Here is a 12543-nt window from a genome sequence, read left to right as displayed (position 1 = left end):
ACCTCTCTGCAAGCAGAGTTATGTGCACAATGAGGCTAGCTAGGCTATCAAAGTGACACCATGGGGAATCCCCAGGAAGCAATGAGTCTACACCCCTCCACAGATTCCCCCCTCCTCTTTTTCCTTACAGCCACAGCCACGAGGCTCCTAAAAGAGGTAAACAGGCAACAGAGGACTCCAGGCAAATCCCCCGGGTCCACCCCCCTTTATCCCAAAAGGGGTAAACAGACAAACATAGGACCCCCAGGCAAACTACCACAGGTCCACCCCCCTTTTATCCCAAAAAGGGGAAACAAATAAACACTCAACCTGGGCACTTAAACTGAAACAGGCCAATTCAAACACACCCAGGCAACAGATAGACTAAATGCAGGTAAACAAGTGAGTAACAAGACACCAGGCAAGATATTACCTGTCTTTGATGTCCTCCCGGGAAGCAGTCACAGACACGTGGACGGGTCAATCAAAGGGGCCGGAACATACCGGTGGCTCTGCAGAAGTCTCTACCGTGTAATCGGAGGTGATCAATCTCCCTTTCCTTCCCCCCGGATTCCTCCGTCCAACAGCGTCTTCCTTAGGACGGCTTACCGGCCAGAGGCCATAGCCCGATGCCCCACGTTGGGCGCCAAATTGTTATAGTGTAATTTAGAAATAAACAAAGATGTTTAAATGTCTATCTGTTCCTGTCCAAATTAGAGAAAATTAGATTGCGTATACGCAGAAGTAATTCAGACTGACACACGGAGTTCAGGTTAAAATAACTTCGAGGAAATTTATTGGCAAGTGCAACAAGAGCGGGCTCGCAGGCCCTTTTAAGGGGGATTTTGCATCATCATTGATTATCGAGATATCAGTAAATAAACATCGTTAATTGGATTAATTGTTAAGTGTCTGTGTTAGTGTCCACCCATCAATATGATTAATTGGCTCAAAAACTAAGTGGTTAGCTAAGTGTCCACCCACCGAGAGGTGGTATTGTTCTGGACACGGGTGTGGACGGATGGCTCAAGCGCCATCTTTCCCAGCATGAGGTTTACTCGGTGGAAAGGGGGGCTTGGGCGTCATTTTACGTAGTTAGTGATGTCAGTCTTGTGATCAGGTGCAAGGTTCTCTTATGAATAGAACATTTCATTAGTACAGTGTTCTCATGGCCTTCAGATTATACTATGTTGCAAATTACAGGAGATTTAGCAATTCCTGGGTTAGTCATGTCTTTATAGAAAATACAGTCTCTGTTCATTGTATTAAATGTAGCTGGGAAATTCTGTCATGTAATGTAGTTTAAAATGGAGAATCTGTCAGGTAATGAGGACAAAATGGAGGGTCTGTCACAGTGTGAGGTTAAAATGGAGTTAGTACAATAATTCAATACAAGTTCAATAAAGATTTTTAATAATTCTACATCAATATGACCCACAAATTCCCTTATTGAAACATATTTAAGTGTACCAACCTGACATGATAACAATACAGGATGCTTCTAAAAACCACAGTTGGTAATCAATTATTGTTGCAAACATATATTTTACCTGTCCACAATATAGTCCAACAACATTCTTTTTCTAAGCATACTTTATGCAAAATGTATGTTTTAAGGGCATAGAATACTACTTGGTAGTTTGTTTTTAAGATGGGGTTTAGCATGCAAACATAATTATTACAAATTATTATTTAGATTTTCTATTAATTTATTAATACACATTTTAGTATTTAAATATGTATACATTTTACCAATGTTAATTGTATAGAGGAGTGTATGCACTGCAGTGGAGAAAATTACAGAGGGAAGATTTCAACGACAGAATCTGGAACTGAATGTCAAGAATGGGAAAACCAAACCCCTCATACTCATGGTTATATCCCTTCAAAGTAAGTCTTGAAAATAAGTCTTTCAATATCTAATGTCTTGCTAACATGGTGCAGTAAGATGGTGTACTATTTTTTCTGGCTGAGCAGATAATTCTGCACTTATGAAATAAAAACAACCCAACCCTACTTAAATCACTGAAACTGAAAAATTGTAGTCAGTTGGAAAATGTAGGCAACAATAGCCATATATATATATATATATATATATATATATATATATATTTATATATTATATATAAAATAAGATATATATATAATCGTGATCTTGAAAAAAACCCGTAGGGTCGAAATGTTGATCGTCCACCTAGATGTAACTTTGTGTTTTTTTTCAACACCAGTAGTGCTCCCCTTTTTTGTATATATATATATATATATATATATATTGCACAAGTTGACTTTTAATCCACTTCAGTTTTGGTATTAAGAAAATAAAATCTGCCAAGTTATAGAAAGAATGAATTGAAAAATGTATGCCAAAATAATTAAACTGAAAAAAAAAAAAGTGATATATTTTTTAAATTGGCATGGGGTATTTTTTTCTAATTACACACTTTAGTACACTCTATTGATCTTTTTACATAGAATGCATAACAAAAGTAAATTGACTGGAATGAGACAAACCAACCAGTTAACATCTTAGCTCTGTGTTTATAACTGCCATTCATAATTAAGCATTACTCCAAGCACCATGACCACTTCAGTGTTTTGAAGTAGTTAAGATGCTTGAAGTCTATATGTACAGTGTTTTGGTATGAAATTCTCCACTTACAGAGACACTTTGCTTTGTAAGGGATAATTAGTTTGCGTAACTCTTCCACTAACAGCACCATTAACCTGCCTGGAATGTAGACTTTGAGATTTCTTTTGGGTCAAATTTATTGTAATAACAAAGCAAACCCAATATTATCAATGCTATGTCCAAATCACAAGAAGAAATTTGTGAAGAGTGGGGGAAAGGGACATGTACCAAATCTGGATGTACCATGAGGACTGTTGACATCTTCTCTATCACTGCCACCAGTAGTATTGAGCCTCAGGATAATGGGATTAGCAGCATTTCTCTAACATCCAATTCACCACCCAAAAGGCAATTCCAAAGCTAGCGCACCATTAACCATTTTTTGTGCTTTATGGTGCTTGGAGCAAGGGATCAGTGAAACCAAATGGATTTGTTGCTGTTGTCTATGTTGCACCCTATTTCTTGTAGCCCTGCCCTAAAATACAACTAATGGAGAGCTCAGCAAAGACTTTGTCAGTGCCACCAGTAGTGAGAGGTACTGCAGAGTACCCAAGTAGTGTCTGTAACTTCTGGTCTTGGTGGTGGTAAGGAATCTAGTGATGATGATATCACTCTTTCTACTCCAACCATTTGTTTAAGTCTGTCCCAGGAGGCATCATCTTCTATGATACAGATGGATTACAAGAGAAGAATTTGGAGACCAGAGGCAGCAGTCCACTTATTTTGTACTTACTGTGATCTCGCCACTGTCAAATTCTACCTCTATCTGTAGTGGTATCAACTCATTTAATGGAAACAGTTGGAGCATCATCTCATACCAGCGCCAGAAGCAGTTTATTTTTAACACCGCCATCTCCCTTCCAGTTAGTCAACCAAGTGTAGAGGCTAGATGCAAATCCACCTACACCTTCATCACCCACAAGGCCAAGAGTCAAGCCTAATATATTTCCAGTCCTAGAGCAGGATTAAACCGTACAAAGTCTGTTAGGTATTGTGGATTTCTGGCTTTCTTTCTATTTATTAACAAAATCTCCTGTATGATTGCCCAGCTGTAGGGGGAGCTTCCTTTTCCACGATACGTCACAGACACACAGTACTCCATAAGTGCTCATGACCTGGTTTGTGGGGGTGAAAGCATAAAAAATTATTACACTGAAAGTAATGATAAGAAAAATCCCACCCACACTTAACTCTAATATAAAAAGCTGCCACTAACAAGGCAGTTTATAAAACTGGGGAGCCTAGGTTTCCCCAAGCAAAGAAGATTAATACGACAAAATCAATGTAGCACAATATATGTGTAATTTGAAAATACTATTAATTTGGTCTCTTCAAGGTTGTAGATCCAGATACTAGAACCCAAAGACAGAATTGGATTATTAATATATTAATAATAACAAAAAATACACACAAGGCCAAAAATTACATGAAGCCAAAAACATCCGAAAACAAAATAAACACTTTCATTAGCTTCATTAGCTTGGCTAATATAGCTTGGTTGCTTCATCTAAGTGTTGCTTCTAAGTGTGTGTGTGGTTGGAGATATTCTGGAGATAAACTGAAGGTAATCTGAGGTATCCAGGAGGATAAATAAAAAGTTAAGGTTTGTTTGATTTAAATTATTCACCTCATTGGAATGGCAGACTTAGTTCAGTGTAATAGTTGCTTTGCATTTGTTTCACGTTCCACTTTTTGAAGGATTGGTTGTTGTCTAATCTGTAGACAGTTCTCTATCTTGCGGCAGGAGATTGTATTTTTGAAGTCTGAGATTTGTAAATTATCTGGTAAACAAACTCAGGCTGGAACTGCTGCAAAGCCACTGCCGCAGAGACATACTAGGAATGGCAGATGGATTACTGTAGGATCTGGTAGACTTGGAGTTGTGGATAAAAGGCATATTGCACAGTCTGTTGCTCTACATAATTCATTTTCTGCACTTTCAGAGTGTAGTGGTGTCGTGGAGAGAGGCACTGAGGGTTGTGGTGTTGTGGAGAGAGGCACTGAGGCTAGTGGTGTTGTGGAGAGAAGCACTGAGGCTAGTGGTGTTGTGGAGAGAGGCACTGAGGCTAGTGGTGTTGTGCAGAGAGGCACTGAGGCTAGTGGTGTTGTGCAGAGAGGCACTGAGGCTAGTGGTGTTGTGCAGAGAGGCACTGAGGCTAGTGGTGTTGTGCAGAGAGGCACTGAGGCTAGTGGTGTTGTGCAGAGAGGCACTGAGGCTAGTGGTGTTGTGCAGAGAGGCACTGAGGCTAGTGGTGTTGTGCAGAGAGGCACTGAGGCTAGTGGTGTTGTGCAGAGAGGCACTGAGGCTAGTGGTGTTGTGCAGAGAGGCACTGAGGCTAGTGGTGTTGTGCAGAGAGGCACTGAGGCTAGTGGTGTTGTGCAGAGAGGCACTGAGGCTAGTGGTGTTGTGCAGAGAGGCACTGAGGCTAGTGGTGTTGTGCAGAGAGGCACTGAGGCTAGTGGTGTTGTGCAGAGAGGCACTGAGGCTAGTGGTGTTGTGCAGAGAGGCACTGAGGCTAGTGGTGTTGTGCAGAGAGGCACTGAGGCTAGTGGTGTTGTGCAGAGAGGCTTGAATACTATGGTGAGGCCTAATAGAAAGCAGTTGTTGTTGGGGGATTCCATCATACGAGGTGTGGAGATGGACAATGGTGGTCTTGTGAGGTGTCTTCCCGGAGCTACTGCTCACAGAGACAGGAGACATATCTGTAATATTGTTAAGCAAGCAAAGCAGGAAGGGGAATTGGATGTACTTGTCCATTTAGGGACAAATGACTTGGCTTGCAATGAGGTTTCAGAGGTTAAGGAAGTTTTTTGTGTTTTTGCCAATGATATACGGCAGGTTGCTTCCACACTGTCATTCTCTGAAGTTCTGCCTGTGCATAACACTCAGAACGACAGGCGGATGCGTATTAGGGACTTTAACTTGTGGCTTGGTGAATGGTGTCGGGAGCAAGGATTTGGCTTTATTGCTCATGGTAGCTCTGTTTGGAATGGAAATAAACTGTACAAAAAAGATGGTTTGCATCTTTCTCAAAAGGGAACAAATGTTCTCAGTGAGCAGTTCAGAGGTTTTGCTAGGATGTATTTAAACTAGGAGGGGGGGCAATGATCATCAGTCAGTGTGGTTTAATATAAGAAATATATGAGTCACACCACACAAAAACAAAAGTTTTAGACTTTAGAAAAACAGACTTTTCTAAAATTAGAATATGTGTAAAGGAGTCATTATCAGACTGGAGCAATTTAAATGGAGTCCAAAAGAAATGGGATTATTTAAAAGTTGCACTACTGAAGGCAACAGAAAATTGCATTAGGCTTGTCAGTAAAAGCAAAAATTCAAGAAACCACTGTGGTACTCCGCAGATGTAGCCAAAATAGTAAAAAACAAAAAGTTAGCATTTAGTAATTATAAAAAAAAAACCAGAGTGAGGAAGACAGAATGACCTATAAGATTAGGCAGAAAGAGGCTAAGCAAGTTATAAGAGCTTCCAAATCACACACAGAAGAGAAAATAGCACAGTCAGTAAAAAAAGGGGGACAAAAAACTTTTTTTAGATACATAAATGAGAAAAGAAAAGTAAAACAAGGATTAGTTAGATTAAAAACAAAAGAAGGAAGGTATGTAGATGAGGATAAAGGTCTAGCTGACTGCCTCAATGAATATTTTTGTTCGGTATTTACAGATGAAATTGAAGGAAAGGGACCTCAGTTAAGAAAAAGGATAAATGAGTCATTTATTACACGTGAGTTTACAGAGGAAGAGGTTCTATTTCAACTGTCAAAAGTAAAGACAAATAAGTCAATGGGACCTTATGGAATACACCCAAAGCTATTAAAAGAGCTTAGTGGTGTACTAGCAAAACCATTAACAGATTTATTTAACCAATCATTGATAACAGGAGTAGTCCCAGAAGATTGGAAGTTAGCGAATGTTGTGCCCATTCACAAGAAAGGTAATAGGGAGGAGTCGGGCAACTATAGGCCAGTAAGCCTTACTTCAGTAGTGGGGAAAGTGATGGAAACCATGTTAAAGGATAGGATTGTTGAACATCTAAAAACACATGGATTTCAAGATCAGAGACAACATGGGTTTACTTCAGGGAGATCATGCCAAACTAATCTTATTGATTTTTTTGATTGGGTAACTAAAATTATAGATCAGGGTGGTGCAGTAGACATTGCTTACCTAGATTTCAGTAAGGCTTTTGACACTGTTGCACATAGAAGGCTTATCAATAAACTACAATCTTTGAGTTTGGATTCCAATATTGTTGAATGGGTAAGGCAGTGGCTGAGTGACAGGCAACAGAGGGTTGTAGTCAATGGAGTATATTCGAAGCTTGGGCTTGTCACCAGTGGGGTACCTCAGGGATCTGTACTTGGACCCATTCTCTTTAATATTTTTATTAGTGATATTGCAGAAGGTCTTGATGGTAAGGTGTGTCTTTTTGCGGATGATACCAAGATATGTAACAGGGTTGATGTTCCAGGAGGGATAAGCCAAATGGAAAATGATTTAGGTAAACTAGAAAAATGGTCAGAGTTGTGGCAACTGACATTTAATGTGTCAAGATAAGTGCAAGATAATGCATCTTGGACGTAAAAACCCAAGGGCAGAGTACAGAATATTTGATAGAGTCCTAACCTCATCATCTGAGGAAAGGGATTTAGGGGTGATTATTTCTGATGACTTAAAGGTAGGCAGACAATGTAATAGAGCAGCAGGAAATGCTAGCAGAATGCTTGGTTGTATAGGGAGAGGTATTAGCAGTAGAAAGAGGGAAGTGCTCATGCCATTGTACAGAACACTGGTGAGACCTCACTTGGCGTACTGTACACAGTACTGGAGACCCTATCTTCAGAAGGATATTGATACCTTAGAGAGAGTTCAAAGAAGGGCTACTAAACTGGTTCATGGATTGCAGGATAAAACTTACCAGGAAAGGTTAAAGGATCTTAACATGTATAGCATGGAGGAAAGACGAGACAGGGGGGATATGATAGAAACATTTAAATACATAAAGGGAATCAACACAGTAAAGGAGGAGACTATATTTAAAAGAAGAAAAACTACCACAACAAGAGGACATAGTCTTAAATTAGAGGGACAAAGGTTTAAAAATAATATCAGGAAGTATTACTTTACTGAGAGGGTAGTGGATGCATGGAATAGCCTTCCAGCTGAAGTGGTAGAGGTTAACACAGTAATGGAGTTTAAGCATGCGTGGGATAGGCATAAGGCTATCCTAACTATAAGATAAGGCCAGGGACTAATGAAAAGTATTTAGAAAACTGGGCAGACTAGATGGGCCGAATGGTTCTTATCTGCCGTCACATTCTATGTTTCTATGCTATAGGGCACTGTTTTTAACCATGCTGCAGTATTGTCACTTCTTTTTGTCAGGTAAAAACGAGTAGGCATGGGCAATTGACAAATCACTCACTCCTTCCATCCTGAAGAGAACAAAGCTTACCCACTCATACAGTTTGTAGCATCAGTGACAATCCTTCAACTTGGAAAAAAAACAGCGCTCTATCATCAGTTTATCCAAACTGCCAACTGTATCTGCAGAGGTATCAGGCATAGCCACTCTGTAAAACTCAGTTAGGCAGGGTGAAACCACTGCAAAGAAAGGGTTTTGAAAGAAGGGGGAACAGTTGCAGATGTAAGTTCATTTTAAAACAGAAGATTTTCGAAAAAATAAAATGGAAAATGTGAGTGGGCAGTTGATGACCGCCTTGAGTTCAGGTCCCCTGATGAGTTTTATAGAGGCAAAGGTCAGTCAGACAATTATACCCGTGAGCAGCAAGATAACAGAGTATTACAATGGAATGAGAAGCATGCCTCATAATTCCATTTAACAAATGATGCAGGAGTACTCACATCTCCTGGCCCAAGCATGTGAAAGTTCTGAGTGCAGTTTAACCCCTAATAATACATATAGTAGTCAACTACCCAGGTTTGATGGCAGGAATTCCTAGTCTTCATAACACTAATACTGCCAAACAGCATCCAGAGTCAGTTTCTGGGGCACTCATTGTGTTAACAAGGTGACCTAGTTCGAGGTGCTTACATATGATTAAGTATTACAATTCTCCATGCCTCATAATAAATGTGTGCATAAATACAGTCATCTACGCATTTTCCATTACAAAAAACTATAAACTGAAATATTTCAATATATACCATATCCCAGACTCAAGTGATGCCAAGTAACCATGTTCTTTGAAATAGTTATAAAAAATATATATAATAATAAAAATATAATAAGAACAATATAAATAGAGCAACACAATTTAAAAATATATTTTTAAAAGACTTCAATAGAAAAATAGACCTGCTAATCCAGTAGCTATGGTAAAGATGATCTTGATTGTGAGGGGTTGTGAGTCCCAACCAATCACAAGTACTTGTGCATTACGTCTTAACCTTCACTGACTGTTCATTTGTGTATAGAATTCTTAGAATCACCATCCACACTTTCCTGAATAATGTTCTTATGTTCAGTGTTCCAGAAAAGAACCTTATAAAGAATTATTGCCGTAATCCAGATGGAGAACCTCGCCCTTGGTGTTTTACTACCAACCCAAGCAAACGATGGGAATTCTGCAATATTCCGCGTTGTGGTAAGTTTGAACCCACCATTATTATATTACTTATAATATTAGTAATGATGATGAATGAATTCATGAGTGCTAGAATTATATTATTATATTATGTGTATTTTGTAAAACTGTATAAACTGAAAGCATCAAAAGGTTCACTTACTAAGTACACTGTAAAGCTGATTACTGGCATATTTAAAAGGGTTACTCTAATGACTATAGCCATTTCAGCTTAAAATGCTCCCGGATGTGAGATATATGGCATTTTTCAGAATGTAACCGCACTTCTGGCACTTGTCAGCCAGTCTGGAACAAGTGTTCTGGGCTTTTATGTAAATTGTGTCCATGTCTTGTGTGAAGCCCCTGCATACCTGAAGTACAACTTCAGTTATTTCTCCTTTCTTAATAGAGAGCTGAGCTGCAGGTCACATATGTATGGACTACAGCACTGCGGAGAGCTGTACAAACCCTGATTTACTAAAGTGACCTAGGGCTAGGCTATGGATAAGCAGTTCAATTTATCCTAAGGGATGAACTGCTCTTTGAGGATAAACTACTTATTCCATGATCACGTACATGGGTTTATGGGATAAGAGTTTTTTTCCTAGTAATGGTACTGTAGCCTAAATATGGTAATTTTCTTCTTAAACCTGGTATAGCTCATCCTCTATATATACAATACACAAATGAAAGGCAACATTGTATCTGTTTCTGTATGTGTATTAGTGGTCCATGTGCAGTGTTGCAAGTACCGGCAGTGCAGCCAGTGTGAGTGCACCAGGGTCTCAGCTGGACAGGGGCCTGCCAAGACCAATTATATTTGAAGGTGCCGTAGGCCCCTTTCTTGACACCCTGGCCACAACATACAGATGCAAATATTTTTTGGCCAAGGAAGGGCCTTTAGCAGCAGGGATGCTCTCATGGAACCGGGTTGCAGCGATGATCTTATGTAGCTAGACTAATCATCTCAAGTACACACCGCAGGACTGCAGCAGGGAGAGCTGGGCTTGGAAGGAGGCCAGTTCAAAGGGTGTGTCATTGTATGTATATGTGCATGTGTGTCAATGTTTGAGGACCTGTGTATGTATCTGTGCACGTGTGTCAGTATGTGGCTCTGTGCATGTGTTTCAATCTGTGTGTGTGGACCTGTGCATGTGTGTCAGTGTGTGGATCTGAGCATGTGTGTCAGTGTTTGGGGATTTGTTTGTGTATGTGTCAGGATCTTTGTGTGTATATCTGTGCATGTGTGTCAATGTGTATATCTTGGACTGTACCTGTGTGTATGTTTCTTTGTGCATCTCTGTGTGGCAGTGTGTGTATCTGCATGTGGCAGTGTTTCTTTGTTTTCTTGTGTGGAATATATATATATGTGTGTAACAATGTATGTGTATATGTGAATATGATCCTGCATGCCAACACCGAGATTACACTCAAAGACAACACTGCATTCAAATTCCAACAATACACACAAACATACCCCTTCATTTACACCCCAATACTATGCACACACAACCCTGCTGTAAAACACTACACACAAATGCCCCGCTGCATTCAAATGACAAAATCAAATAAATGAAAGCATTCCATATAAAAGATTTGCCCTAAATGTACACAAATTGTAATCAAATAAATAAACATTATTAGGTATGGACTTGTTCAAAATACAAAAACAGTAAGCACACAAAGTGAATGGTGAAAAAGAGGAGGACATGAGTAAAAGGCATCAGCTTGGACCTGGTGGTTACCATAAAACAATTTAAGGAATACTATAGTGTAAGGCAGCATTTCCCAATTGGTGTTCCGCGGATTTCTCGAGAACAAAATTGGGGTTCCGCTGCATTTTGCGACATCCAACATGCCCTCTGCTACCTGCTGTTCCCGGAAGGTCGGAAACTGCAGAGATTGCGCGATCTTAAGCCCGTCCTGCTGTCAGCACGTCTTGCCGTCAGAGCCTGCCTTGCTGTCAGAGCCCGCCTTGCTGCCCATCCTGCCATCAGCCAGCCACTTAGACTTAGCTCGTCAATGAGAGAGCCCACCCAGCCGTCAGCCAGCCCGCCCAGCCATCAGCCAGCTAGCCCTGCCGTCAGCCATTTTCTATCACTCGTGGTAGAGGAGTGATGGAGAGTGGAGCTGATAGTTAAAGCTCTGTTGTTGTCAGATAGAAAGGTAGGGAAATATAAAGCTCTGTTAGGTGGGGAAAAATAAATCTCTGTTAGGTAGGGAAAAAGAAAGCTCTGTTAGGTAGGGACATTGAAAGACTCTGGCAGGGGCATTGAAATACTCTTTGAGGGGCATTAAAAGACTCTGTCAGGGGCATTGAAATTCTCTGTCAGGGGCATTGAAAGACTCTTTGAGGGGCATTGAAAGACTCCTTCAGGGGCATTGAAAAACTGTGTCAGGTGAATTGATAGACGGTCAGGGGCATTGAAATTCTCTGCTAGGGACATTGAAAGGGTCTTTAAGGGACATTAAAAGGCTCTGCCAGGGGCATTGAAAAACTCTGTGAGAGGCAAAAAACTGTTAACTGTATTTTTCAAAGTGTTCAAATCTTTTTGCTCCAAGTCTAACTCAAGAATCCTGCATAAGTTCAGTTCCTTTAAGAGTGTTATCCAAATCAACATCCTTTTCAGTCAGGTTGTGAGATCTGTATTTTTCAAAGTCTTTTGTTTTGTTTTTACCAATAAACAACCACGAATTTGGAAAGCTGGTTAAAGCAGGGAACTCTTCAGAGAACAATTATTACTACTTCTACTTGTTCGGCAGAAAGACGATACAACTAAAAATCCAGAAAACATGCCTGAAATCTACTGTTCCTCAAATAGCAAGTGACAAGTCAAAAAAATAAAAGGAAAAGCACACAATGCTAGCCAATCTTCTTCTTAAACAAATAAAATAAAATATGATGATAGCTACTTCTCAATTGGATTCACAAGTGCCAGAAATGAAGATTATCCTGAAGCACAATGCGTACTTTGCAATACAATATTGCCAAACAGTTCCTTAGCATCTGCTAAATTACGTCATCATTTTGAGCAAAACCACGCAGAGTACAAAGATAAAGACATTGACTTTTTAAGTGAAAGCTAAAGGAGTGTCAGAAGAGTAAACAATTTATGAGCAAAACATTTCAAAATGCTAATGAAAATGCCACAGAAGCTTCTTACAGAGTGAGTTACCGCAATGCACTTCCAGGAGATGCACACACAATTGGGGAATCACTAATAAAACCATGTGCCAAAGAAATAATGTCATGTATTTTAAGTGAGAAGTTGAGTAAAAAAAAAATTGAAGCTGTGCCATTTTCCAACAACACAGTTTTGCGCCGTATT

The 12543-nt window shown here is 39.8% G+C and overlaps 1 protein-coding gene across 1 annotated transcript in view; it reads left to right on the top strand.

Moving 5' to 3' along the window:
* Nucleotides 1-12543, top strand: part of PLG (plasminogen) — a 131910-nt gene that overhangs the window by 57458 nt on the left and 61909 nt on the right. Inside the window, exons 6-7 of the mRNA XM_063443337.1 lie at nucleotides 1749-1869; nucleotides 9117-9235. Of these exons, the coding sequence (XP_063299407.1) occupies nucleotides 1749-1869; nucleotides 9117-9235 (240 nt within the window). The remainder of the gene's footprint in view (nucleotides 1-1748; nucleotides 1870-9116; nucleotides 9236-12543) is intronic.

Source organism: Pelobates fuscus, chromosome 2 (genome assembly GCF_036172605.1).
Source record: "Pelobates fuscus isolate aPelFus1 chromosome 2, aPelFus1.pri, whole genome shotgun sequence".
Classification (NCBI taxonomy): domain Eukaryota; kingdom Metazoa; phylum Chordata; class Amphibia; order Anura; family Pelobatidae; genus Pelobates; species Pelobates fuscus.
Note: the sequence above shows the minus strand (reverse complement) of the source record. Positions and strands in the feature narration are given on the sequence as shown.